This window comes from Garra rufa, chromosome 13, assembly GCF_049309525.1.
Source record: "Garra rufa chromosome 13, GarRuf1.0, whole genome shotgun sequence".
NCBI classification, from domain to species: domain Eukaryota; kingdom Metazoa; phylum Chordata; class Actinopteri; order Cypriniformes; family Cyprinidae; genus Garra; species Garra rufa.
The window spans coordinates 22,861,476-22,889,198 of record NC_133373.1 but is presented as its reverse complement, the minus strand read 5'-3'; the positions used below and the strand labels follow the sequence as shown (position 1 = coordinate 22,889,198).

At 35.6% G+C, this 27,723-nt stretch overlaps 1 protein-coding gene across 1 annotated transcript; it reads right to left on the bottom strand.

The window, feature by feature from the left end:
- Window positions 1–1,314: 1,314 nt before the first annotated feature.
- hook1 (hook microtubule-tethering protein 1) lies at window positions 1,315–21,966 on the bottom strand. Its single transcript, XM_073853020.1, has 22 exons — window positions 21,834–21,966; window positions 19,515–19,600; window positions 18,872–18,944; window positions 18,714–18,764; window positions 18,111–18,243; window positions 15,988–16,055; window positions 15,838–15,900; window positions 14,766–14,849; window positions 10,247–10,410; window positions 9,905–10,045; window positions 9,617–9,818; window positions 8,686–8,796; window positions 8,518–8,605; window positions 8,118–8,184; window positions 6,118–6,258; window positions 5,919–6,006; window positions 5,799–5,830; window positions 5,614–5,696; window positions 5,321–5,421; window positions 4,951–5,052; window positions 4,739–4,807; window positions 1,315–2,803 (listed from the first exon to the last, which is right to left on the bottom strand). Exons 1-22 carry the CDS (start codon window positions 21,876–21,878, stop codon window positions 2,648–2,650), a joined length of 2,148 nt encoding a protein of 715 aa, XP_073709121.1. The 5' UTR covers window positions 21,879–21,966; the 3' UTR covers window positions 1,315–2,647.
- Between the last annotated feature and the right edge of the window lie 5,757 nt (window positions 21,967–27,723).

Below are 27,723 nucleotides of genomic sequence, written 5' to 3'. Positions count from 1 at the left end.
GAAAGAATGCATCTTTAGTTGTCATATATCAAACCTGCACAAACCTGCTTAGTAATGCCTAGTCTACAAAAACGAATAGAGTGTGAACATTGCCCTAGAAAAAAATAGAGAAAAAGTCATCTACGTGTTGGCGCTGATTTTAGATTGTAGGGTCAAGGGATGAAGTTCAAGATTTTTAAGGTCACAGATAATGCATAGAGAAGATATTAGTCAGTAAACATACATTGTGAGTGGTGGCCAAAATGATTAGAACACTAGTATTTTCACAAGTTAAAAATGGCTTTAAGTCAGTGAGACAAACCTGCAAAGCTACCTGAAAAGTGCACCTAGGGCAAAAGCTGCTTAGAACGCAGTTAATATAAGTTAACTGATAAAGAAAATCTATTTAGGACATTCTTTTTGACAGCATCATCATTTTACAGCATTTTTACACAACTGCCTAAAACTTTTAACAGTACTGTAGCTTTGCAGGTTGGTTTCTTGAAGCATTTTGGAGACATTGCCACAGATCTTCTGGATTTAGTCTGTCTCAGTTTGTTCTGTTTCTTCATGTCATGTGGAGCACTGGCTGTTGTCAGACTCCTTGTGCGAACAAAAATCTCACTGGATTATTACAATTAATGGCAAAATGAATGTTTGTAAATGTAAACTGATATTTCCTATTCACACACTACAGCAAAATATACTAAATAAATAAAACCATTTTTAGCTGGTGAAAATACTCTCGAATAATTTTGGCCACCACTGTAAGCAAGGTTTTGCCATGATAATAAACAGTGTTGAAATCCATATTGCCATGTCACAATATGTTTGTGCTGAATTTTTTGTGTGCCCTCTCAAGGCTGATCAATGTTACCTCATCCATTTGCATTGCCTTTATTTCAGATCAAAACAAGCACTTTAGTATGTATTCATGTGAAGGCAAATGCTACAAATACATTTGTTTTCATCATTTTTATTCAAATTAAAGTAGGGAGACCTCTAAAAATTACCCTTAAGAAAATTAATCATGGTTTTATTATAGTAAAAGTGTAGTAGCCTAACCATGTTTTTGTTTTTTTTGTAGTAACCATGGTTTTACTACAAATACCATGGTTAAACTATGATTAGAACACCAAAACCATAGTTAATTTGTAGTTACCATAGTTTAAGTATAGTAACCATGTTTTTTTGGCTTTATTTGTAGTAAAAACATGGTTAATTTTCGTAAGGGCATCGACTGAAAAATTAGGAAATATTACATTCAGTCGCCATCTAGTGGCGAGACTTGCGTAAAGACGTCAACGTTGGGATCATAAACACGCAAGAACGCAGTTTTGCAAAACAAACTTTAGAGTGTTTATTCATCACATGTAAATGAAGGCTGCGAGTGCTCTTTAACTCCAAATATTACTCTAATACCATGAATCCAATCTTATTATTTATCATCTCTCACAAACAATGACAGTGCTCATAAAATTGAGTACACGAATTTAAGAGTTTATCCTTGGAACACATCATACATAAATATTAGCATTTCAAAAAACATTAGCATTTACCCATCACAGGCCAAAAAGCCTAGTTGAATAAAACACCAGAAAAGACAAATCAGAACCATAATGATTAACCTTAACATTTAAAACAGAATTAATAGTTTCTCCCAATGTAAGTGTGTTTTATTTGAAGCGCAACAGCTAGTCTATTAGCAGATAGCTCAGTCGAGTTAACCTACGCAGGGGCAGCTTTTCACAATACAGCAAAAGCCATTTCACAAAGCAGCTATGTTTTAGAAGTCACGCATGTACTTTTTTAAATTTTAAAGCGGAGTACAACACATTCTAAGCCGTCGCAGCGGTTTGCTATGGTCTGCTATAATCTGTGCTGGTGTTCAAATCCTGATACTTGAGGTCTTCACACAGACAGGAAACATTACGTGAATAAAAAAGGCCCTTCTGCTTGTTAAAAGAGCACGCAAGAGTCTTATCACAGTCAACTGAATATAAAATACCATAAGTGACTGAATGAAGCACCTGGATTCATATTTTATCAATTTGAGTGACTATATGCATGTTTTTTAATGTATATATTAATGTAGTTTCAATGCATGTTGCTGTTGTTGTTATATTAGGAACAAACTAAGAATTTTGGTGTCCAGCACCAAATACATTGTCATCCTGATCTACTGATTTTGATTGGTTAGGGCAAAAACGTATAGTCAGCATATACTTGTTTTATATGACATAACCTGCGCGATTACAAATATATTCCACGGCTGCATAGTGTATCACTGGAAGTCATTTCTAGCAAAAGCATGCATTTCTTCCTGCACAATCTGACTGAGCCTGACCTTTAGTGACCTTTAGTACGGATGCTGGTTCAGAAGTGACCCTGCTGCAGACTGTTACTGGTGCTTTTTTAGTACTGAGAGTGAAATAGACTGCTACTGTATGTCATAGTGTGCTGACTGAGTAACTTTCATCAGAGTTCAGCCCCTTATGTACATGATTATACATGTGTAACCGTAGATAGTGAGCACATGGGGACACGCTAATGTTTATCATGGCATGCTTGTCCCCGTGTTTCAGAAGTGTACTTAAGGTCACTTGAGTGTACGTGTGAGGGAAAGGAGGAGAGAAAAGCAGGAAGCTGGGAGGTACTGAGGACAAGGTTACTTGGAAGAAGTGGCAGGCACGTTGATGGACATGGCGCGCCGGGCGTTGGTCACCTGACGTTGCTGAGACAGGAAAGACTGGCCGGGCGGCATTAGAGAGTTAGCTCGGCCGCTCAGCCGTGACTCGATTGCCATCTTCTGGAAGTTCAAACTCTGTATGTTTTGCACAATATGACAAAAAAAGGAACAAAGTTCACAGAATTTACAGCAGTCACAGAGATAAATACTTCATTCAGTTTTAAAGGGATAGTTCACCCAGAAATTAAAATTCTGTCATCAATTCCTCACCCTCATGTCGTTCCAAACCCGTAAGACCTTTGTTCTTTGATCATAGGAACGCAAATTTCGATATTTTGTTTTATAAAATATAAGAGCTTTCTGACCCTGTATAGACAGCAATGCAACTGTCAAGTTTAAGGCCCAGAAAGGTAGTAAGGACATTGATAAAATAGTCCATGTGACATCAGTGGTTCAACTGTAATGTTATGATGCAGGAGCTGGCATTCTAACATTGAACCTGGATGTGCTGCACCTTGTTTACAACCAGAAGACGACGCACGCCGTACATAAAACAGTGTTTTTATAAACATATCTGAAGATTTCGACAGAGAGGATAATTTAATACTTATTTTACCACACGCATGTGTTATGATTCTCTCGTGAATGCTGACACGGAAGAGAAGAAATTGTTAAATTAAGTCGTTTTTTGTTTTCTTCGCACACAAAAGTATTCTTGTAGCTTCATAAAATTAAGGTTGAACCACTGATGTCACATGGGCTATTTTATTGATGTTCTTACTAACTTTCTGGGCCTTGAAAGTGGTAGTTGCATTGCTGTCTATGCAGGATCCGAAAGCTCTCGGATTTCATCAAAAATATCTTAATTTGTGTTCCTAAGATGAATAAAGGTCTTACCGGTTTGGAACAAAATGAGGGTGACATGTCAGAATTTTCATTTTAGTAGTAACAAAGACATACAAACATGCATAAATAAACAAATAAATAAATTATATGTCATCTTTGATCGTATTATCTTTAATAAAGCAGCATTTGTGATTGAAATAAACAAAAAATAAACACACAAAATGCATAACTAAACAAACTGATAAATGATTCACTACTAGTCAAAAGCTTTTTGAACTGTAAGATTTTTAATGTTTTAAAGAAGTGCTCACCAAGCCTGCATTTATTTGATCCAAAGTACAGCAAAAACTGTAAAATGCTAAAATATTGTTACTATTTAAAATATTTTTTTTATTTGAATATATTTAAAATGTAATTTATTCCTGTGATTAAAGCTACATTTTTAGCATCATTACTCCAGTCTACAGTGGCACATGATCCTTCAAAAATCATTCTAATACGCTCATTTGCAGCTCAAGAAACAATTCAGGGTTCCTTGATGAATAGAAGAATCCAAGGATCAGCATTTATCTGAAATAAAAAGCTTTTGTAACATTATACACTTTATAACATTAACATTATATATACCAATATAAAAGTCAGTATAATTGTTTTTTGTGCTTTATTTAGCAAGGACGCTTTAAATGATCAGAATTGATGATTAAGACATTTAGAATGTTACAAAAGATTTCTATTTGAGAGAAATGCTATTTCCCTGAAGTTTCTATTCATCAAAGAAAAATGAAATAAAAAATCTACTCAGCTGTTTTTAACATATTGATATTAATAATGAATGTTCTTTGAGCAGTAAATTAGAATATTAGAATGATTTTTGAAGGATCATGTGACTGAATTATGCTAAAATTCAGCTTTGAAATACATTTTAAAATATATTAAAATAAAAAACAGTTATTTATAATAATACTATGTTATTAATAGTAACTGTTGCTGTACTTTGGATCAAATGCAGGCTTGGTGAGCAGAAGAGACTTCTTTAAAAAAACATTAAAAAAAAACTTTTGACTGGTAGTGTATGTCATCTTTGATTGCATTATCTTTAATAAAGCAGCATTTTTAATTAAAATAAACAAAATCAACAGCCCACAGAATCTTTAATTGAAATTACTAAATAAATAACAGCATCTTTAATTGTACATTATAAACTACTGAGTGCTGTCACTGTACCTTATTATACCATGCTGTCACAATTAACTTCTCCTCATATTCCCTCAGTTTGGCCTGCTCACACTCCCGCTGGATAAATAAGAAGGGTTGAGAACAGATGTAAGTGAAAGGAGAAACAAAGGATAGAATGTGAGAAACTGCAAGTGAGAAACAAAACCAGAAATTTCTAAATGTAAATAACATGTATAACAGAGAAGAGATGGCTGTTCTACCTCCAGAGCAATAATCTTCTTATCTTTCTCAGAGAGCTGCGCTTTCAGTGACTGAATCTCTGCTGAGGCTGGGTTTAGTTTGGGATCCAGAGCTCGAATAACCTTAAAAATGCATAATATGATGTATTATCGCTGGAATATATGGGTTATAACAGCTTTTAAAAGTGCTTCAAATTATGCAGAAATGCATATACTGGCTGATTGAACCTGATGTACAGAATATAACAGGCTACATAACATTTAGATGAGTTTCTCATAATTTTTTGTTTCAATAACATCAAAATATCAAAGACTTTAAAATGTCTTATGGACAAGAGCATAAAATTCAGTGGCAAATTAGCTTCATTAGAATTGAAGTTAATGTAAGTACATCACGGGCTTTCTCCAGGTACATCTTGTATCGATCCTCCATCGCCCTCATGTCCTCATCTTTCTTCTTCAGCGCTGCCGTCAGCTCATCCATCTTTACACCTGAAAGTGACATTTATCTCTAAAACTGAGAGGACTCAAAGAGGATCATAGCATCACTCTAAATCACAGACATCAAAGTTTACAGTTTGACACAAAGTTGATGGTTTGTGTGGGTTAGTGTGACACAGTCTTTGCAGGATCAGGTCATGAAAAGCAATATGGGGTAAAAAAAAAAAAAAGTTAGAAGCTAACTGGTGTGAGTAGCATCTGGCTGGAGATCCTCCAAAAGCTCTTTCTTCTTCATGATTTCATCTTGTGCTTCATTCAGTTGCACCCTAGGAAAAAAACATAAGGACCATCAGCTTCAGAAAGTACATAAGATGCTCAAACATAGCTGAAGAAACAAAGAAAACAAATTGAATGCAATCTAAACTTACATATGAGCATCCAGCTTTCTCTTCAGATGAGACTGTATTAAACGAAAACAAGCAATGTGACTTTAATGAAAAGCATCACTATTGCTATCAAAATTGTGCAAAAACAGCACCACCACTTACATCTTCAGGTTTGGCTCCTTGTGTCTGCAAGGCCTTCTGCAGATCCTCTACCTGCTGCTGGAGCTCACTGATTCTTTCTCGGTTTAACCTTAATACACATGAAACAACACAACACATTCTCACACAGGCACGTTTATATGTAGAAAAGCTACTGTACAGCACGGTAAGTTTATATTTGATGTATTATGTCAATCTGTACCTGTTCTCAGTGTCGATTTGGCTGCGTCCACGTCGGGCCTCCTCCAGCTGCTCCTGCAGCTCAGTTACGCGCATGTTCTCAGACTCCTCGTGCTGCAGCCGCAACATCTTGTTCTCATGCTGCAGACGGATGAACTTCTCCCTGGAGAAGCAGACATATACAATCAACATACAAAAAATATATATAGGTGTCCTACAATGATAACTAAGAATTTACATGCACTAAGATTCAGAATGGCATACTACAGTATTACAGTATACTAGTCTTTTACTGACCTTCTGTTTTCAATGTGATTTTAAAGGGGATATCAGATGGAAAATTTACTTTTACATGGTGTTTGCATATAAATGTATCTTAGCAGTGTGTGGACAAAATCACCCTACAATGCTAAAAATAGATTCACTTCTGTTTTTTTCAATCTTCGGAAAAAACGAAGCAGTCTCGAGTATCAAGCTGTTTTAATTTTCTCTGTGCTCGAGCAGCTGTAGCGGAAAAATGTCTCGTAAGCAATGCCGGTGTTTTGTAGTTGGATGTAAAAGTAAACACGAGTATTTATTTTCTCCCGACATCAGAGACACTTAGCACGCAGTGGATTTGTTTTGTTTTTGATGGTAACGCGCCACCGAATACACAAAAAAACAGCATTAGCTTATTATTACTTAAAGAGACATGCACCGAAATGGCTTGCTGTGAAGAGAGCTATTTTTGACAAGGCAAAAAAGGTGTTGTTTTACATGAGGAATTAACCAAAGTATGTTGCAGACATTTCATGAAGACCCTAAAGAATCATACCAACTTGTGGAAAAAAGACATCTGGTGTCCCCTTTAAAAACAGTAGCAACAACAACCATTTTAAATAAGTTCACTTCCAGAACAAAAATTTACAGACAATGTACTCACCCCCTTGTCATCCAAGATGTGCTTGTCTTTCTTTCTTCAGTCGTAAAGAAATTATGTTTTCTGAGGAAAACATTTCAGGATTTTTCTCCATATAGTGGACTTCTATGGTGCCCCGAGTTTGAACTTCCAAAATGCAGTTTAAATGCGGCTTCAAACGATCCCAAATGTGGTTGTAAACGATCCCAGCTAAGGAAAAAGCGTCTTTTCTAGCAAAACAATCAGTTATTTAAAAAAAAAAAAAAAAACTTTATATACTTTATAACCTCAAACACACATCTTGTCTTGCTCTGCCAGAACTGCTTTTTTTTTTTTGGTTCAAGACAGTTAGGGTATGTCAAAAAACTCCCATCCCATTTTTCTCCCTCAACTTCAAAAATCATTTTAAAATCATCCTACACTGTTGCAGAACTGTTTGCAAAGATTTTGAAGTTGAGGGAGAAAATGAGATGGGAGTTTTTCGACATACCCTGTCTTGAACCAGAAAAAACAGTTCAGGCAGAGCAAGACAAGATGTGTGTTTGAGGTTATATAATTGTAATTAAAAAAATAAATAACCTATTGTTTCGCTAGATTAGACCCTTCTTCCTCGGCTGGGATCGTTTACGACCACATTTTACATTGTTTGAAGCCACATATAAACTGAATTTTGGAAGTTCAAACTCGGGGCATCATATAATTTCACTATATGGAGAAAAATCCTGAAATGTTTGCTTTAAAAAAAAAACAATTTCTTTGTACGATATCTGTACATTTTTGTTCTGGAAGGGAACTTCTTCTTTAACATCTCATTCTTCGCTCATTATTTGATCAGACTACCAAATATAAAGACATTTCTGTGAAGACTTTCTATTCAAACAATCCTAAAAAAATTACACTGCACACTTGTTTTCAACTTTGATAAAAATAAGAAATGTTACTTGAGCACCAACTCAGCATATTAGAATGATTTCTGAAGCATCATGACACTGAAGACTGCAGTAATGGATGTTTAAAAAAAATCTACTTTACCCTCACAGGATGTAATAAATGTAATTTTAAAATATATTAAATAAAAAAGGGCAAATCTGTATGACTTACAGTACCTCCTACATATATCATACCTGTACTCAATGGGCAGCATCTCAGCTGCCAGGTTTTCATGGCTTGGACTCCCTGTTGGATACTTTCCTGTGAAGTGTGAAAAAAGCACAAGTTCAAGCGTCACACCAGTTTCTAAACTAAATTTTCAGTTTGTGTTTACTGAGCTGTGAAGTGACCCAGATAGATCCCTTGAGCTTAGTTCAAGGCTGTACTGTGGTCAGAATATAAATGTAACAGGCTGAACTAGACGATGTGCTTCAATTTACACTTGCTATACCAAACAAATTACAGGAGTGGAGGAACTGTTATCGCACTCAGCAGAGCCTTCCTGCACTGATGAAGCAACAAGCTTCATTCAAATGCAATCTTTTCCTAGTGGCACATGAAAACATCTCCAGGTGTGGAATCTGAAAAACATACCTGCTTGTAAAAGCTGGTCCTGTTGGGCCTGTGTGCATCGCAGCTCTTCATTAGTCTCTCTGAGAGTGTCCCGCTCGATGCTGATCCTCTGATGAATCACACACAAACACAATTATCACAAGGTTTTGCCATGTGTACGAGTAATTGCAGGTGAATGTGTCTGTCTACCTCTTTCTCCTTTAGTAAAGCATCATATTTTTCCTGAAATTTCTTCATCTCAAAAGCCAAGTTATCAGCCCTGCGGGACTCGTCAGACAGTTTCTTGTGGAGCTCCTGACCCTTAAGTTTCAAAAACAATGTAATGTTTAATGATCAAAAATACAGTAAAAACAGTAACATTGCTGAAAAATTATTCAAATTTAAAATAAATTCTTTCAAAATAGAAAGCACTTTCACAATTAACATTAAAGGGATAGTTCACCCAAAAATGAAAAATCCTGTCATTAATTAGACCCTCATGTCGTTCCAAACCTGTAAGACTTTTGTTCATCTTCAAAACACAAATTAAGATATTTTTGATGAAATCCGAGAGCTTTCTCATCCTGCATAGTCCATCAGTGGTTGAACCATAATTTTATGAAGCTACAAGAAAAAAATGTGTGCACAAAGAAAACAAAAATAACAGCTTTATTCAAAAATTTTTCTCTTCTGTATCAGTCTTCTTCGCCACCAAGTTAATGAGAGTACCATGACACGTGTGTGAAGACTGACACGGAAGAGAAGAAATTGCTAAATAAAGTCTTTTTTTATATGGCGCACAAAAAGTACTCTCATAGCCTCTGAAAATTACGGTTGAACCACTGATGTCACATGGACTATTTAAACAATGTTTTTACTACCTTTTTGGGCCTTAAACGTGTCAATTGCATTGCTGTCTATGCAGGGTCAGAAAGCTCTCTGATTTCATCAAAAATATCTTAATTTGTGTTCCGAAGATGAACAAAGGTCTTACAGACTTGGAACAACAGAACATCTTTTTATTTATTACTGTGATGAATTTTCAAAATGATGATGATGACTGTGACTGACTGGAAAGCAAGCAAACAAACAAAAACAATTCTCAGAATTCCTAAAACTAAAACTGCTAGCACATTTATACCTGTCTCTTGTATGTCTCTAATTGAGCTCTTGCAGCATTAGCCTTGCGTAGCTCCTCTTCAAGGCTGACTGTGTTGTGCATGTAGGTCATATTCTTCTCCTCCAGAACTTTCACTTGCCGTCTGAGGTCACTTAGATCTTCTAACTTCTTCCTATACGTCTCAACAGAGGCCTCTAGTTTCACTGCCCGGTCAGAGCAGCTCCTACACAAACAAATTCATCATAAATACTTCCCAAAACACCCACTGGCAAAAACTACTTGTTAAAATAAGTATGAGCTTGCACACACCTTAATATGTCTAATTCATCTTTAAGCGCTCGCGACTCCTCTGCCAGGCTGGTCAGTTCATCATTACGATGCTGAAGCTCCACTAGTTGTTTCTCCAGCTCTTCACAGTGGATGCGGTAATCATCTTTAGCTGCCTCCAGTCTGGTTATTACACACATACACACACTTTCATTATTTACACTGCATGCAATTTCAAACAGAGGCATTCTACCCACGCTCGGTTCATTATTTCAAATGCTTGTCTACTTATGCAACCACAACAATATTCAGAACATCAAGAATAAGTGTCTGACTGTATTGGACATGTGAGAGTGTGAGATCTGTAGTCAGATGAAGCTCTACCTGAAGTTCTCCTCCTGAAGCTGCTCTAGCTGTAGTTGTAGCTGGCTGTGCTTCCTCCCTGATGGAGTGCTGGGGTCATCAAAAGTATCAAGCTGACTGGCTCGATCAGTCAAGAGGTCATTTTCTGCTAGGAGGCTGTTCCTTTCCTCCTGTAGCATTGTCACCTGTTTAAAGGGCAAAGCGGTTAAAAAAACAGGGCTTTCTGGAAAACCTGACGTTTATTATGTCAAGGCATGTATTACCTACAGTTGATGTCAAAAGTTTACATACACCTCGCAGAATCTGCAAAATGTTAATTATTTTACCAAAATATAAGTGGACATACAAAATGTATTTTTTTTTTAATTGGGTACTGACCTGAATATGATATTTCAAAGAAATAAGTATGTACAGTCCATAAGAGAAAATAACTGTTGAATTTAAAAAAAAAAAAAAAAAAAACTTCACATACGCTTGATTCTAAAAACTGTGTTGTTGCCTAAATGATCCACAACAGTGCTTTTTTTTAGTGATAGTTGTTCATGAGTCCATTGTTTGTTCTGAACAATTAAACTGCACGCTGTTCTTCAGAAAAATATTTTATGTCTCACACATTCTTTGGTTTTGTAGCATTTATGTGTATTTGAACCTTTCCAACTATGACTGTATGATTTTGCAACTCATATGCAACTATTAAAAAAAGGTTCAAATGCTCACTGAAGTGCTTCAGAAGATAAAATTATGCATTAAAGTGCATTAAGCAGGGGGTGACAATCTTTCTTCTGTAAAACATTTAAGTGTCTTCTGAAGCTTCTAAAGGGCAGTACTAAATGAAAAAAATACGATATTTAGGCAAAATAAAAAAAATGTACACATCTTTATTCGGTTGAAAAGTTTTCACCCCCTGGCTCTTAATGCATGTTTTTTCCTTCTGGAGCATCAGTGAGTGTTTGAACCTTATAATAGATGTATATGAGTCCCTCAGTTGTCCTCAGTGTGAAAAGATGGATCTCAAAATCATACAGTTGTTGTTGGAAAGGGTTCAAATACACAAAAATGCTGAAAAAACAAAGAATTTGTGAGAACTAAAGGATTTTTCTGCAGGCAGTGTAACTGTTCAGGACAAACAAGGAACTCATGAATGACTATCACCAAACAAAAAATAATTAACTTTTTGCCAATTCTACAATGTGTATGTCAACTTTTGACCTCAACTGTACAGTCGTGGCCAAAAGTTTTGAGAATGACACAAATATTAGTTTTTACAAAGATTGCTGCTAAATTGCTTTTAGATCTTTGTTTCAGTTGTTTCTATGATGTACTGAAATATAATTACAAGCACTTCATACGTTTCAAAGGCTTTTATCGACAATTACATGACATTTATGCAAAGAGTCAGTATTTGCAGTGTTGGCCCTTCTTTTTCAGGACCTCTGCAATTCGACTGGGCATGCTCTCAATCAACTTCTGGGCCAAATCCTGACTGATAGCAACCCATTCTTTCATAATCACTTCTTGGAGTTTGTCAGAACTAGTGGGTTTTTGTTTGTCCACCCGCCTCTTGAGGATTGACCACAAGTTCTCAATGGGATTAAGATCTGGGGAGTTTCCAGGCCATGGACCCAAAATTTCAACGTTTTGAACCCCGAGCCACTTAGTTATCACTTTTGCCTTATGGCACGGTGCTCCATCGTGCTGGAAAATGCATTGTTCTTCACCAAACTGTTGTTGGATTGTTGGAAGAAGTTGCTGTTGGAGGGTGTTTTGGTACCATTCTTTATTCATGGCTGTGTTTTTGGGCAAAATTGTGAGTGAGCCCACTCCCTTGGATGAGAAGCAACCCCACACATGAATGGTCTCAGGATGCTTTACTGTTGGCATGACACAGGACTGATGGTAGCGCTCACCTTTTCTTCTCTGGACAAGCCTTTTTCCAGATGCCCCAAACAATCGGAAAGAGGCTTCATCGGAGAATACGACTTTGCCCCAGTCCTCAGTCCCTGATGTTTTTTGGAGAGAAGTGGCTTCTTTGCTGCCCTTCTTGACACCAGGCCATCTTCCAAAAGTCTTGGCCTCACTGTGCGTTCAGATGCGCTCACACCTGCCTGCTGCCATTCCTGAGCAAGCTCTGCACTGGTGGCACTCCGATCCCGCAGTTGAATCCTCTTTAGGAGACGATCCTGGCGCTTGCTGGACTTTCTTGGATGCCCTGTAGCCTTCTTAACAAGAATTGAACCCCTTTCCTTGAAGTTCTTGATGATCCTATAAATTGTTGATTTAGGTGCAATCTTAGTAGCCACAATATCCTTGCCTGTGAAGCCATTTTTATGCAATGCAATGATGGCTGCACGCGTTTCTTTGCAGGTCACCATGGTTAACAATGGAAGAACAATGATTTCAAGCATCACCCTCCTTTTAACATGTCAAGTCTGCCATTCTAACCCAATCAGCCTGACATAATGATCTCCAGCCTTGTGCTCGTCAACATTCTCACCTGAGTTAACAAGACGATTACTGAAGTGATCTCAGCAGGTCCTTTAATGACAGAAATGAAATGCAGTGGAAAGTTTTTTTCGGGATTAAGTTAATTTTCATGGCAAAGAAGGACTATGCAATTCATCTGATCACTCTTCATAACATTCTGGAGTATATGCAAATTGCTATTATAAATACTTAAGCAGCAACTTTTCCAATTTCCAATATTTATGTAATTCTCAAAACTTTTGGCCACGACTGTACATAATAAATATGGCATATTCGAATATAGGATTGTGTAGAATGGAAAATTGGACTGATGTACACTACTGTTCAAATATTTGGAGTCAGTAAAATCTTTTTGAAAGAAGTATCTTATGCCCACCAAAGCTGCATTTATTTGATCAAAAATACTGTAAGAATTACTACAACTTAAAATAAATGTTTTCTATTTTGATATATTTTAAAATGTGATTTATTCTTTACGTGAGGGCAAAGCTGTATTTTCCGCAGCCATTAATTCAGCCTTCACGTCACATGGTCTTTCACAAACGAATTGAATAAGCTATATATTTATATATTTTTATACATTTTGTACATTATAAATGTATTTACTGTCACTTTTTTCTGTCACTATTGACTTTTGATCAATTTAATGCATCCTTGCAGAATAAAATAATTACTTTCTTTAAAAAATCTTACTGGCCCTTAAACTTTTAAATGGTAGTGTAAATATAGAGCATGATGTAAAGATTTTTTACTGTGATTTTAATATATTGTGAATTATAACAGATTACAACTAGATTTGCATTTTAAAAACACTTTGCTGCCCAACTACTTACCAAAAAGAAAATAAACCAGCTAACAAAATAAAAAAAATAAACTAACTGAATATAAAACATTAAGTAATGTAAAAATATATTAATTATGTGTATGCAAATAGATAAACTCCAAATTGATGCAGTTTTACAGTTAATTTGCAAATTAGATCAAACGAATCCACTGTTAATGTTAGGCATGTTAAACCTCTTACACCCCAAAAGCAAATGGAGTTTATTTTAGTTTTAGTGTATGTGCCAATATATAACCCAGCAATTTCAGCAACACATGAGCTCTTTCGCCACACAAAATCCCCACATAAAACCAGTTTTTCAGTGGTTAGATTGGTTAGTGGCAACGCAGTGTTTTAGTTTTAGTTAGGCTAGGTTGCCATGCATTTGTTACCTCTTACCTCTTATTGGTCATGGATACTTTTACAACTCAATCTGTCAAGAATCAGCAACACATCAATTTCTAACCCATGTATGGGCACAGGAAAATTAACATGGCACTGCAAATCACTGCAAATTACCTTTAAATGTCCTATTTTTACCTTTACATATACTTGAAAACTCAATGAAATACTGTACATGATAGATTACTTCACCTCACTGTAAAAGCTAAAACAGCCTTCTGCAGAGACAAACAAAAAATACTTGCACTTAAAGGCAAAATCTGTTCATCCATGAAGGTGAACAAACAGAACAGCAGAAATAAGAAATGCTGTTTAGTGAGCTAACGCTTACAGTCTGCAAACACAGCCACTAAAACACATGCTGTGTCTGGATTTCGTTGACCAATGCCTTTTTTTTTACATAGGCAGCTTGTAAATATTCCAGCACCTGTGTATATTCATATCTAAAACAAGGAATAACAGGAACTACTTACTGTATGTGCCCTTTGAGTTTCTATGCATGGACCATTTTTCCAATCTTACTTAAGGCCGTCACAAAAGTAACAATAGTTATAGAGCAGTTTATAGTGGAATTGAGTTCATAATTGATTAACTGCTACAACAACAGTTATTGAACTGAACTGAATCAACTAAATTGAGCTGAATAATGACATTGAATAATTTTTTGTAGAGCTGCTTTACAACTGAAATTAAAGTATTTTAATAACCAATGAATTTTAACACTGGTATTTTTCCTGTTTATTAATGTGAATTTGAAATCTGTATTATCTGTATTACATTCCTAATATTACAAACCCCTTGACAGCTGTTTTACTAAAACTAGAATCTCACCTGCATGTCGAGCTCCTGACAGCGCTGTGCCAATTCTTCTTTCTCTGCCGTGACTTCAGTCAGCTCTTCCAAGGCTTTCTTTAACTACCCAAAAAACAGCAACATTGTACAATACTACAAGATACATTTAAATTGTCGTTAAAGGAGAAGTTCACTTCTAGAACATTTCTCAGATAATGTACTCACCCCCTTGTCATCCAAGATGTTCATGTCTTTCTTTCTTCAGTTTTAAAGAAATTATGTTTTTTGTGGAAAACATTTCAGGATTTTTCTCTATACAGTGGACTTCTATGGTGCCCTGAGTTTGAACTTCCAAAATGCAGCTTAAACGTGGCTTCAAACGATACCAGTCGAGGAAGAAGGGTCATATCTAGCGAAACGATCGGTTGATAATTTATTTATTTTTAATTACAATTTATATACTTTTTAACCTCAAACGCTCGTTTTGTCTTGCTCTGCCTGAACTCTGTTTATTCCGGTTCAAGACAGTTGAAAAAAAAAACATCTCCCTACATCGCTGTTTTACCTTTTTTGTTAAGAGTGTTTGATCTTCTTAATCTTCTTGCATGTTCACTTGGCAAACACTGTGTCGGTATTTCTGCAGCGATGAAGCGATTTTGAAATGATTTTGAGTTTTTTGACATACCCTAACTGTCTTGAACCAGAAAAAGTTCAGGCAGACAAGACAAGACGAACTTTTGAGGTTAAAAAGTATATAAATTGTAATTAAAAAATATATATATATAACCGATCATTTCGCTAGATAAGACTCTTCTTCCTCGGCTGGCACTGTTTACAACAACATTTGGGATTGCTTGAAGCCGCATTTAAACTGCATTTTGGAAGTTCAAACTCGGGGCACCATAAAAGAAAAATCTTGAAATGTTTTCCTCAAAAACATCATCTCTTTACAACTGAAGAAAGAAAGACATGAACATCTTGGCTGACAAGTGGGTGAGTACATTATCTGTTAATTTTTGTTCTGGAAGTGAACTTCTCCTCTAACGACAATATCAACTCTCCTGACGGTTGTCACACTGATATTTTGATGTTATATTTCTGTATTTCTTACCTGTTGTTCAGCATCTCCAGGATGTTCCGTTCCTAACTGAGACACAGTCTCCTTGCTCATAAGCTGGAATCAATCACAAAGCCTTCTAAATTCCTTTGAAACATTTATATTTATGGCTACATAAAATTATCTGAATAAAATTAATCTGACCTCCTGAATGGCAGTCATCACCACATGCTGTACAGATTCCTCCAAGGTCATGATTACTTGGATATACTCTAAAAAACAACAACAATCTCACAGGGTTAAAAGTAGTGCTGCTAAACGATTAATTACGATTAATCGTGATTAATCGCAGTCAATCGCATCCAAAATAAAAGTTTTTGTTTATATATGTGTATACGGTGTATATTTATTATGTATATATAAATACACACACACATTCAGTATATATTTTGAAAATATTGTATTTACATGTATGAAACGGTAGTATCGTCCATATGGTAGCACCGTAAGATATGTTGTATGCACGGCAGGAACACTGTTTAAAACGTTCACTTGAACATGCACGCCAGCAGAAATATTACAAGTTGACTACCAAAATGTCTTTCTGCTGTGATTTGTGTAATACAGGCTGTGTATAGGCTTTATATGGTATTCAGTTCAGTTTGAAATGGGAAGTTGCACGCGCACGACGTTGTTCACGCTGCAGTTTATCAGAGAGGGTCTGATTCAGACCGTCTGGTGTTATTTAAAATAGCAGCTCAAGAATCAATTATTCAACATCCAACTATTTTACAAGAAATAATTTTTTTGTATTTTTATTCATTTGCCCACTTTTACAACAGGTGTAATAATTCGTTTCTGGAAGCATGCGATCACAAATGCAATTAATGAACATTTTAGTTGATTGGAACTTTTTTATTATTGCCCTGATGGTGAGAATGGGGATTTTCAATGCTTTAGCTCTTTTCTTACAGCCACTTTCTATTTTGTGAAGCTCAACAAACTTGTTCTGCACATCAGAACTACATTCTTTGGTTTTACTTCTTGTGATGGATGATTAAGGGAATTTGGCTTTTGTGTTCCTCATATTTATAATCCTGTGGAACAGAAAGTCATGACTGGACAATTTTATACTCCTAGCCACCCTGGTGTGCTAAAAAAATTGTAATATTAGTGGGAATATACTTTAGAGAAAAACATTTATTTCATAATGAGATTCCCCCCATTTTCCATCGTTTTACTTCAATGAAAGGTTAGAATTTTGTGAATTTTTCAAATGAAAGATCTAAAGGATAAACAATGCAGATTTATTTTCACAGTCACCTTTGCTCATATTTACTAAGGGTGCCAATATTAGTGGAGGGCACTATATATATATATTAACTGCCGGTCAAAAGCTTGGGATCAGTAAGATTTTTTATGGTTTTTTTATGTTTCTAATACTCTTCAAGGCTGTGTTTATTTGATCAAAAATACAGAAAAATGTTATATTGTGAAATATTATTACAATGTAAAAATAACATTCTTCTATTTTAATATACATTAGAATTTTTTTTTCTGTGATCAAAGCTTTGATTTGATTTTTTAACATCTTTACTCCAGTATTCAGTGTCACATGATACTTTAGAAATCATTCTAATACGCTGCTTTATTATCAGTGCTGAAAACATTTGTGTTGCTTAATATTTTTTTGGAACCTGTGATAAAAAAGTAAAAAAAAAAAACAGCATTTGTTCAAAATAGAAATCTTTTCTAACAATATACACTACTGTTCAAAAGTTTAGGGTCAGTAAATTTGAATTCTTTCTTTTTTTTTGAAAGAAATTACTGCTTTTATTTAGCAAGGATGTGTTCAAATAAAAAAAAATGATAGCAAATACTTATATTGTTAGTAATTATGTATATTTTGAATAAATGCTGTTCACTTTAACTTTTTATTCATCAAAGAATCCTGAAAAAAAAGTTCCAAAAAATATTTGGTAGCACAACTGTTGCCAACATAGATAATTCTAATAATAAATCAGCATATTTGAATGATTTCTGAAAGATCATGTGACACTTAAGACTAGAGTAATGGCTGATGAAAATTAAGCTTTGCATCACAGGAAAAACAAAATATTTTAATGTATATTAAAATAGAAACCATTTTATATTGTAATAACATTTTGCAGTATTATTTTTTTCTGTATTTTTAATCAAATAAACGCAGTCTTGAGGAGCATAAGAGACTTCTTAAAAAAAACATTAGAGATCGTATTGATCCCAAACGGCAGTGTATATATATATATACATATATATATATTTGGCTGAGCTATTCCTTTAACTACCTTGTTTCCTGTCACAGTTGACTGCACACCCCAGGATGAGCTGCAGGAGGCGTCCCAGCTCTACTTGATCAGACTGCTCTACCATACGCACCAGATCAGGCAGAGGAAAACCTGTGATCTGCTGAGCCAAAACCTGAACCCAAAGTGATTATAACACACACAGAATTACTCATACACAAATAGATTCATTATTAGAATTAATCAGATAAAGTTCAGTCATTGTGTCTTTGTTAGAATTGAAAGAAATTGCAGGCATTAACACAGTACTATAATTAACCGCCCAACAATTCTTGGCATGTGTCAAGTCAATTTTCATTCCGAGAGCTAAAGTCTGTCAGATGACATGCTACATTTGAAAAGGTTCAAATAATTTTATTTTAAGTATTTTTATTTCATTTCATTTTAAGCTGTGTGGCGTACTTTTTATGATGGATGGAGGCACTTTCATTCACTGCTATTATAAAGCTTGGAAGACTCACTCGGTTTATATTCACTTAAAAGTCGAATACACCTAGGATGGCTTGCAGGCGAGTAAATCATGGGGTAATTTTCATTTCTGGGTGAACTATCCCTTAAAAAACCAAACCTTAGTGTGTCATTTACCTCATTATAATAATCAACAATCATCTGCTGGATCTTTTTGAGGTTGATCATCTGTAAAAAAGGAGAGGAATAAAGACTTTAGCTTTGACTAACATTATATTTGGCATGTTCTCAAAATTTGATTTAAGCACCAAGGCGTAAAAGAACAAGAAATCTACCTTGAGTCTCACATTATCTCCAACATCCCCTTTAATGCGGGCCAGCCAGTTCTCACTGAACCATGAAGGATCTCTGCAATTTAAATATATTGATCAGTGCAGTTCAGTCTCATCTAATTCAGATACTTTCAGATGCTTTCATTCAGATCAGTTGGTAAAATCAAATCAAATATATTTTGTTTCAATCCCATCCTGCTTTAATATAATCAGAATTATACTGTCAGGCTCTCTGATAAAAAAACATATTCTAAATTTTACTACACTTGAATGTTTATTCAGCAAAAATTATATACATCAAAACCTACTTTCAGGTAATATGACTCGGAGGACTGTCCACAACCCAATGCAAGTCATAAAATATTCACACGCTGACAAGCTGAGATATAAATCTGTAATGCTGACCTGGAAAAACTAATCTGATTTGGTAGAGCGAGGAGGGAAACGAAAAGAGGCTGAGTGAGAAATGTAAAACACAATCAGTTATCATTGAATGAGTGAAAGAAACACTGAAGCTCAGCTGGTAGTACATGGCGCTAGCAATGTCAAAGTCATGGGTAATCAAACAAATACCATGACAACTATATAAGTTGCTGTGGATAAAAGCATCTGCCAGTGAAGGTCAAGTAAATGTAAACACACTCACATCTGATGCAGGGCCTGAGACATGGCTGCTCCTGAGGTCAGATCATCCACTGTCTTACATGGGGCTGTGGTTTTGAAGGTTTGCAGCTGAAGCCACACAAAGAAAGAAATGAAACAAACGTACAGAGTATTACAATAAACAAAGATAAACTACAGTTGGTATGCATTACAACAGCCAAATTTACTATTCAACAACACATTAATAATAGGCAAATGAATAACTGTAATTATCAAAAAAGGTTTATTTAGATTAACTGTGACCTTAGGCCACAAAACTAGTCTTAAGTAGCATGGGTATATTTGTAGCAATAGCCAAACATACATTGTATGGGTCATAATGATCAATTTTTCTTTTATGCCAAAAATCATTAGGATATTAAGTAAAGATCATGTTCCATGAAGATATTTTGTAAATTTCCTACCGTAAATATATTAAAACTTAATTTTTGATTAGTAATATGCATTGCTAAGAACTTCAATTTTCTCAGTATTTAGATTTTTTTGCACCCTTAGATTCCAGATTTTCAAATTGTTGTATCTCAGCCAAATATTGTCCTTTCCTAACAAACCATACATCAATGGAAAGCTTGTTCAACTTTCAGATTCAAAAAACTGACCCTTATGACTAGTTTTGTGGTCCAGGGTGACAACTGTTGTGATTTTCTTCTTCACGAAAATGCTAGTTAATGTTATCACATAGGACTAAAACTTACTGACTTTGTTCAAACAACATCCTATTTAGTTATATTTTTTCTTCCGTTTCATATTTTTCGTTTGGGGATTTCCCCCCAACTTCTGGCCTCTGTGAATAAGCTTAGATCAATGCTGATGATCAATCAGTTCAGAAAAGAAAATAACTGAAAGAAAACAATGTGCCAAAAACATTAAATCCAACCAATTTTAAAAGCCTGGTCATGTTTTGACCAAATTGGGCTTTTCAGCATAGCTTAAAGGTTTTTGTTAAATTTTACATTTGATTTAATTATTAGTGTCTATTCAACTTGTCAATCCTCATTTGGGAAACCCTGTATTAGTACAATCAAAGGCTTTTTATACATTTTAGTACATTTCAGTTTTGTCATCCAATCTGCTTTGACATAGTATACAACACTCTCATTAAAGAAGAATACAATTAACATTGAAGGGTTAGTTGACCCCTAAATTAAAATTCTGTCATTAATCATAATCACTCACGCTCATGCTGTTCCAAACCCGTAAGACCTTTGCTCATCCTCAGAACACAAATTATGACATTTGATGTCAAATGCACTACTTTAACAATGTTCTTACTACCTTTCTGGGTCTTACATAGTATCAAGTCTAGGGTCAAAGCTCTAGGATTTCATCAAAAAAAAATTTAATTTGTGTTCCAAAGATGAACAAAGGTCTAACGTGTTTGAAATAAAATGAGGGTGAGTAATTAATGACATCATTTAAATTTTTGGGTGAAATATAATTTTAACAGAATGCTCCTTTATGTTCTTAAGGTTTATAGTGACAAATCTTTTGCACTGCATTACCAGTTACTATATATATAATACTATATAACAAATAGAGATCACAAATAGTAATCTGGGATACTAGCAAACAAATAATGCATTTAAAATGTGTAATCTATTCAGTTAACCATTATAAGCAGCGACACAGCCAGTCATTGCAGCAGAATAAATGAAAATACTGTATTACAGAGAACCCACATACTTAAAAATACGTTCCAGGATAGACCGTAGTCTTTCGTACCCTCACAAGTCTTTTTGAGAACTATACAGAAGGGGCCCTGATGCAAACGCAATGTAAACAGCCATGGCTCAAAGCCAAGTACAGAGAATCGCGAGCACGCGCCGCATGCTATCACACACCGCAGTCAAAAATCAAAACGCCATCATATTAAACTAAGACAGGGAATATCTGATTGCATAAGACACATTCCACAAATACTCTAGCTAACCAGATTAGACGTCTAAATCGGATGAGGATGGAGTTGGCTGTGACTGTTGGTGTTGTTTACATGTCTAACAGCATTGTGAGTCTGGTTTGTCGTTATGAATTTTAGATATATTTGTGTCGCGTCCTGGACGGGTGGCGTTTGGAGAACTGAGCGCATTTTTAAATGTTGTACTGATGCACCGAAACCGCGTTTGGTTCACAACAGCAAGTGCACACATTTAAATGTCTTATTTCCGGTATTTTTGGACCATGGTGTCTGAAGGAAACGACTACCTGCGACAGGTAACGCTATCGTCATGGAACTGGTGACAGATAAATAAACGATTCCTCATTTCAGTAACATTTAGAGCTAAACTAAAAGACAGGAGCTTACCCAAATAATCAAGCTCTCGCACAGCACCGTTTTATTTAAATCCATATCTCCTCTGTGCTATCGGGCAAATATTTCCGTCCACCTGTCAACAATGCACTTCCCCTTCCCACCTGCGTGTGTATTTGCCTAGCGCTCACCAGCGCTACGTTCACGTCTATTGCGTCTACGCACTAATTGATACGTAAAGGCTTCGTGAATGTCCGCCGTGGACACAGCGTGTGCTGCGGTAATAAGGATTGGGGGATTGACGGGATCAAGAGCGCAACAGCAAGAAATAAAACACCAATGGTGTATTGAGTTCAGGACACCGTGCAGCCAATCAAAACAGAGATCCGAGGAGACTGGCAGAGCAGTGAACACGGACCATTGGGGTAATAGTTGGGTTTCCACAATATGGAAACTGAACACTGGCACCTAAGATAATAGCGTACAATGTGTTACAAAATTATTTTAAATGTATCATCAAAAGCTCAAAATGCCTGTGATTCACATAAATGAGCACTTTAACATTTTTTTTTACATTTTAAATAGTTAGCCTATAATTAGGCTAATATTAAGCCTATAAAGATATATAAATTATGTAATGTGGATATAAAATATGTAAATATCCTTGACTGGTATAAGATGATCAGCAGGTGCCACCATTTTAAAGGGATAGTTCACCCAAAAATGAAAATTTGATGTTTATCTGTTTACCCCCAATGCATTCAAGATGTAGGTGACTTTGTTTCCTCAGAAAAACACAAACGAAGATTTTTAATGAAAACCGGTGCAGTCGGCCAGCCTTATCATGGGTGTGGATGGGCACCAAACCTTTAAAAGTAAACAAAAACATGCACAGACAAATCCAAATTACACCCTGCGGCTCGTGACGATACATTAATGTCCTAAGACACGAAACGATCGGTTTTTGCGAGAAACTGAACAGTATTTATATCATTTTTTACCTTTGATACACAGCCACGTCCATCTGTCATGAGCACGAGTTTGGCATCAGTCACGTCACATGAGCACGCGCTCTAGCGTAGAATACGCAAACGCCGGAAGCGATCTGTCGCATGAATACGACACTCATTGTTTCCACACTGCACAAAGATTGTGGGTATAGCGGCTATTCAAAATGGTAATTACTTGCGCGTATCCTGATTGTTTAAACCAATTTAAAGCTAAAAGATTAAGTTTGCTTGCACAAACTCATCCGGGACTTTTCACTGATTTCCCCTTACGGCGTTTGCGTATTCTACGCCAGAAGCGCGTGCACATGTGACGTGACTGATGCCAAACTCGTGCTCATGACAGATGGACGTGGCTGTGTATCAAAGGTAAAAAATGATGTAAATACTGTTCAGTTTCTCGCAAAAACCGATCGTTTCGTGTCTTAGGACATTAATGTATCGTCACGAGCCGCAGGGTGTAATTTGAATTTGTCTGTGCATGTTTTTGTTTACTTTTAAAGGTTTGGTGCCCATCCACACCCATGATAAGGCTGGCAGACTGCACCGGTTTTCATTAAAAATCTTCGTTTGTATTTTTCTGAGGAAACAAAGTAACCTACATCTTGGATGCATTGGGGGTAAGCAGATAAACATCAAATTTTCATTTTTGGGTGAACTATCCCTTTAAGGTGGTCAGTCTGAAATATAGCCTACTAGTTGGTCATCCAAATAATGATCAGCTATCACCATAATAATCATATTTGACCAGGTAATGATCTTAAACCAGCTACTGTATGACTAGTTAGCAACCATTAAATCGAATAAAGAAAAAAAGAATAAATAAGATAAACAAGGAATCAATCAATCAATCAATCAAATATGTGTTAAACCTTGGATGTAAATCATTATAATTTTTCAGTGTTCAGGTAAATATAACTTTTTTTATTATTTGTTTTATTAGGGATTCAATTGTAGTGCAGAAACCCTATTGCAATTGATAGAATGGCCAAGTATCATCAATCTCCATGTAAAACTGATCGAGCAGACCAAACTCGTAGAGACTTGAAACTTGGAGGAATGGTATTACTCACACTGTCTACACTACTTCACCAATGCTCGTCCCAATCGGTCTGATGGGGGTGCTACGGCGATCAAAAGTACGAAATCGCTCATAACTCCTAAAATGTTCGGCGCAGTCTCAAGTGTCTTATGTTGTTGGAATTTTTGCATTTTTTGAAAAACCTACTTTAGCAAACTAGTCGTAGGTTTTTCGCCTGATTGGAACCAAAACAGTGCAGGGAGATTCTCCGGAGAGTGAATATCATTAATTATAAAAACTGCCATAACTATGAACCGCTTGTCCTATCGACGTGAAAAACGTTATGCACAGTCTTGGTCTGAAGTGCCACAAGCGTCTATAAAGACTTTTGAGTCAAAAAACATGGCTGGCATAGGCTGATGAATTTTGAGCACCTATTAGACAAGGTTAACGGAGGTCAGTCGGAGCGACGCTTGGTGGGCCTGTTTTATTCATGGCCCTAAAGGTCTGCGAGACATTTGAAAAAAAAAGTCGGCCACTGGGGGCGATATAGCACTTTTCAAAGGCGCAAGCGATTGTATATCGCACGTTTTTTCACTCATGCGCACGATACTCATATCATACGACAGACCTCCTCTTTTCAAACAACTTTGCCTCTAGAATTACTGCTGTCAATCAAAACACTTGTTAAAAGATTGAGAAAGTGTAAAAAACAAACTTTTGCGAACTAGTCCTAGGTTTTTTGCCTAATTGGAACTAAAACAGTGCAGGGATATTCTTTGGAGAGTGAATATCAATAATTATCCAAAAAAAACTTGAACTTTTGACCCTCCGTCGCAAAGAGACGCCAAACCGTTCGAAAGGGCAGGGAGGTCAGTCGGAACGACGCTTGGTGGGCCTGTTTGACTCACGGCCCTAAAGGTTTGTGAGAAATTTGAAAAAAATTGGCCACTGGGGGCGATATTGTATTTTTCAAGGGTGTAAACAGTTGTATATTACTTGTTTTTTCACACATATGCACGATACTCATATCCAGGGGCGGACTTTGCCATTAGGCAAAGGTAGGCAGTTGCCTTGGGCCCCGAGCTGCAAGGGGGCCCCCTCAAAAAATTTTGGTCGAGGTGTTTTTTCTTTGTTTTACTTAATGGCAAATGTCAAAAATTCTCTGAAAAGTCGTCAGAATACTTTTATATAGAATATATCTTAGGGGCACTCAGGCGCGGGCACCCTCGAACACCACACTGTTGGACTATTCCATTATTTCACGTCACTGCGCATCTGCTGCAGAACAGCAGTGATTGACAGACGGCGTGTGCACGGCCACGGAGCTAAAATGAAGCGAAGCAAAAAACGAGGAAATGGGAGGAAAGCAAAAATAAATAAATAAAAAAATAGCAACACTACCAAAGCTAACAATTTTTTTTCTGATGTCACCGTCACCAGCTGACGACGGTAAAGCTAAAAAGCAGAAATAAGCTGATGTCGATTCTTGTGACACTAACGTTACACATCTAAACGTGGTCAAAATGTTCATAATCGAAATCGATTTAATCGCACGATTATGCAATCGAAAGGAAATCGTTTGCGATAATGAGAGCTGTTTGCGTAGCTTCTCAGTGAAATACGCGCTGTGTAAAAAATGGTGCTACATCTCAAAGCACGTGAAAAACCCACCTTAAATAATATTTTTACTCATAACTTACTTCATAACATCAGTCGAGTGTTTCAAATTAATCCTTATGTGAAATGATGTGGCTTCTTACACATAATAATGCACAGAACATAGTTCATAGAATTCTAAACAGTGATGAAGGCATTGCAGTATAAATGTACTTTATTATAATGAAAATTATAATAATACGAACTTCAGTAAACAATATTGTCGTAGTCGAGTGTTCATTAGTCACGTTGAATCAGTGAAAGCAGTTCAATATCTATTTAGTTTTATTCATATTCAGCTGAAGCGATAAGTGTTTTCTAGATTTCTCCTTCAGGTGATTTTGGCGTTTCCGAGAGACAGAGCGCCCTCTGGCCTTTGGATGATCACACAGAAATGGAAATCACAGTGCTTCACTAAAAGATATGCATGACAGTCGCAGCTTCCGATTAATCACAATTGCGATTTCATTTATCGTGCAGCCCTACTTGTGAATAGACAATAAATATTATTGCACAGGTAATATATTATGAAAATAAAATTTTACAGTTTTACAAGGAGGAACAAAAGATGTAGAGGGCCCCATGTCTGTGTTTGCCTTGGGCCCCAAAATGGCTAAATCCGCCCCTGCTCATATCATACGATAGACCTCCACTTTTTGAAAGATTTTACCTTTAGAATCACTGCTGTCAGTCAAATCGTTTGTTAAATGATTAAGAGAGGTTTTTCTCTCAATCTGTCCAAACATACTCAAAAGCCTATAAAGCCTAAATGAAAACTCAAAACTTCACGAAACCTGGTGAGCATATGTGACAAATGATTCTAATCAAGCATGCAAAGTTTTAGGGAGATCAGACCACGGGTGGCGCTATAACAGTCATAAAAGTTAAAAAACATAATATTTCTATGGTAAATTACCTGGATTTGCAAAAATAGTTTTTAACCATTGATTTAGGTGGATACAGGCTTTGTAAATAGTATGTAATGTTTTTACATGTGCTTCAACACCTTAAAGTGCTTCAACCACGGTAATATATTTGATAATACATTTTTAATTTACTTATTTTATACTTGGCATCTTATAGGAGCATTCACTTAAATATACAGATGCTTTATGATCAATATCTCACACAGTTTTTAAAGACAATGTTTAAAAAGTAGACATTTATTTATTTTAATGCCACCCATAAATGAACTGAATTGAGATATAAAAAATAAAGATTTAAAACTGAGTTGAAATAAGGATGTACATACTTTTTTTACACTTAATTGTGTTTTCTGTTATTAAAATTAAACATTAACATCTCTCAAGCCTTTTATTACCTTTTTGTAATAAAAACATAAGATAAGATTGTGATGTAAAGTCACCTGCATTTACCTAGTATGGGATGAGCACATGCTGGAATACTTTGTATATAAAATAGGTGACACATTACTTGTATAATAATAATACAGTTGTATAATAATATATAAATAAATAGATAAATTATTTGCATTCAATTAAAGTTTGGGATCTGTAAGACTTGTAATGTTTTTTAAAGAAGTCTTTTTTGCTTACCAAGGCTGTGTTTATTTCATAAAAATACAGTAATATTGTGAAATATTACTGCAATTTAAAATAGTGGTTTTCTAGTTTAATATACTTTAAAATAAAAGTAGAGAATAGAATAGAATTCAGAGATCATTCTAATATGCTGATTTATTATCAATGTTGGAAACAGTTGCACTGCTTAATTTCTTTTAATTATTTTTGGAACCTGTGATAATCTTATGAGAATTATTTGATAAATAGAATGTTTAAAAAACAACATTTATTTAAAATAGATATCTTTTATAACAATATACAGTACCATTCAAATTTTGGGGTAGGTAAATGTTTTCTTTGATTCTTTCTTTCGATAAAAAGTGATAGTAAATACTTATATTGTTAGAAAACATTTATATTTTGAATAAATGCTGTTCTTTTTTACTTTTAATTTATCAAAGAATCCTGAAAAAATATCACAGATTCCAAAAAATATTAAGCAGCATATTCAAATGGCAGTGTAAATAAACTCTTTTCTTTTTTACTCCATTTATATAATTTCACTGCCACATAATTTGGTAACATTAAAACATATACTTAAGCTCAGTGGATATGCCAGTCAGAAATAAGCAAAAAATACATTTTCTGTTGCGTCTTCAATGCAGCTGGTGGCAGTAATCCTTGACTGACATGACACTGGACTTTAAACCATGAGATTTAAAGTCTTTTGGGTC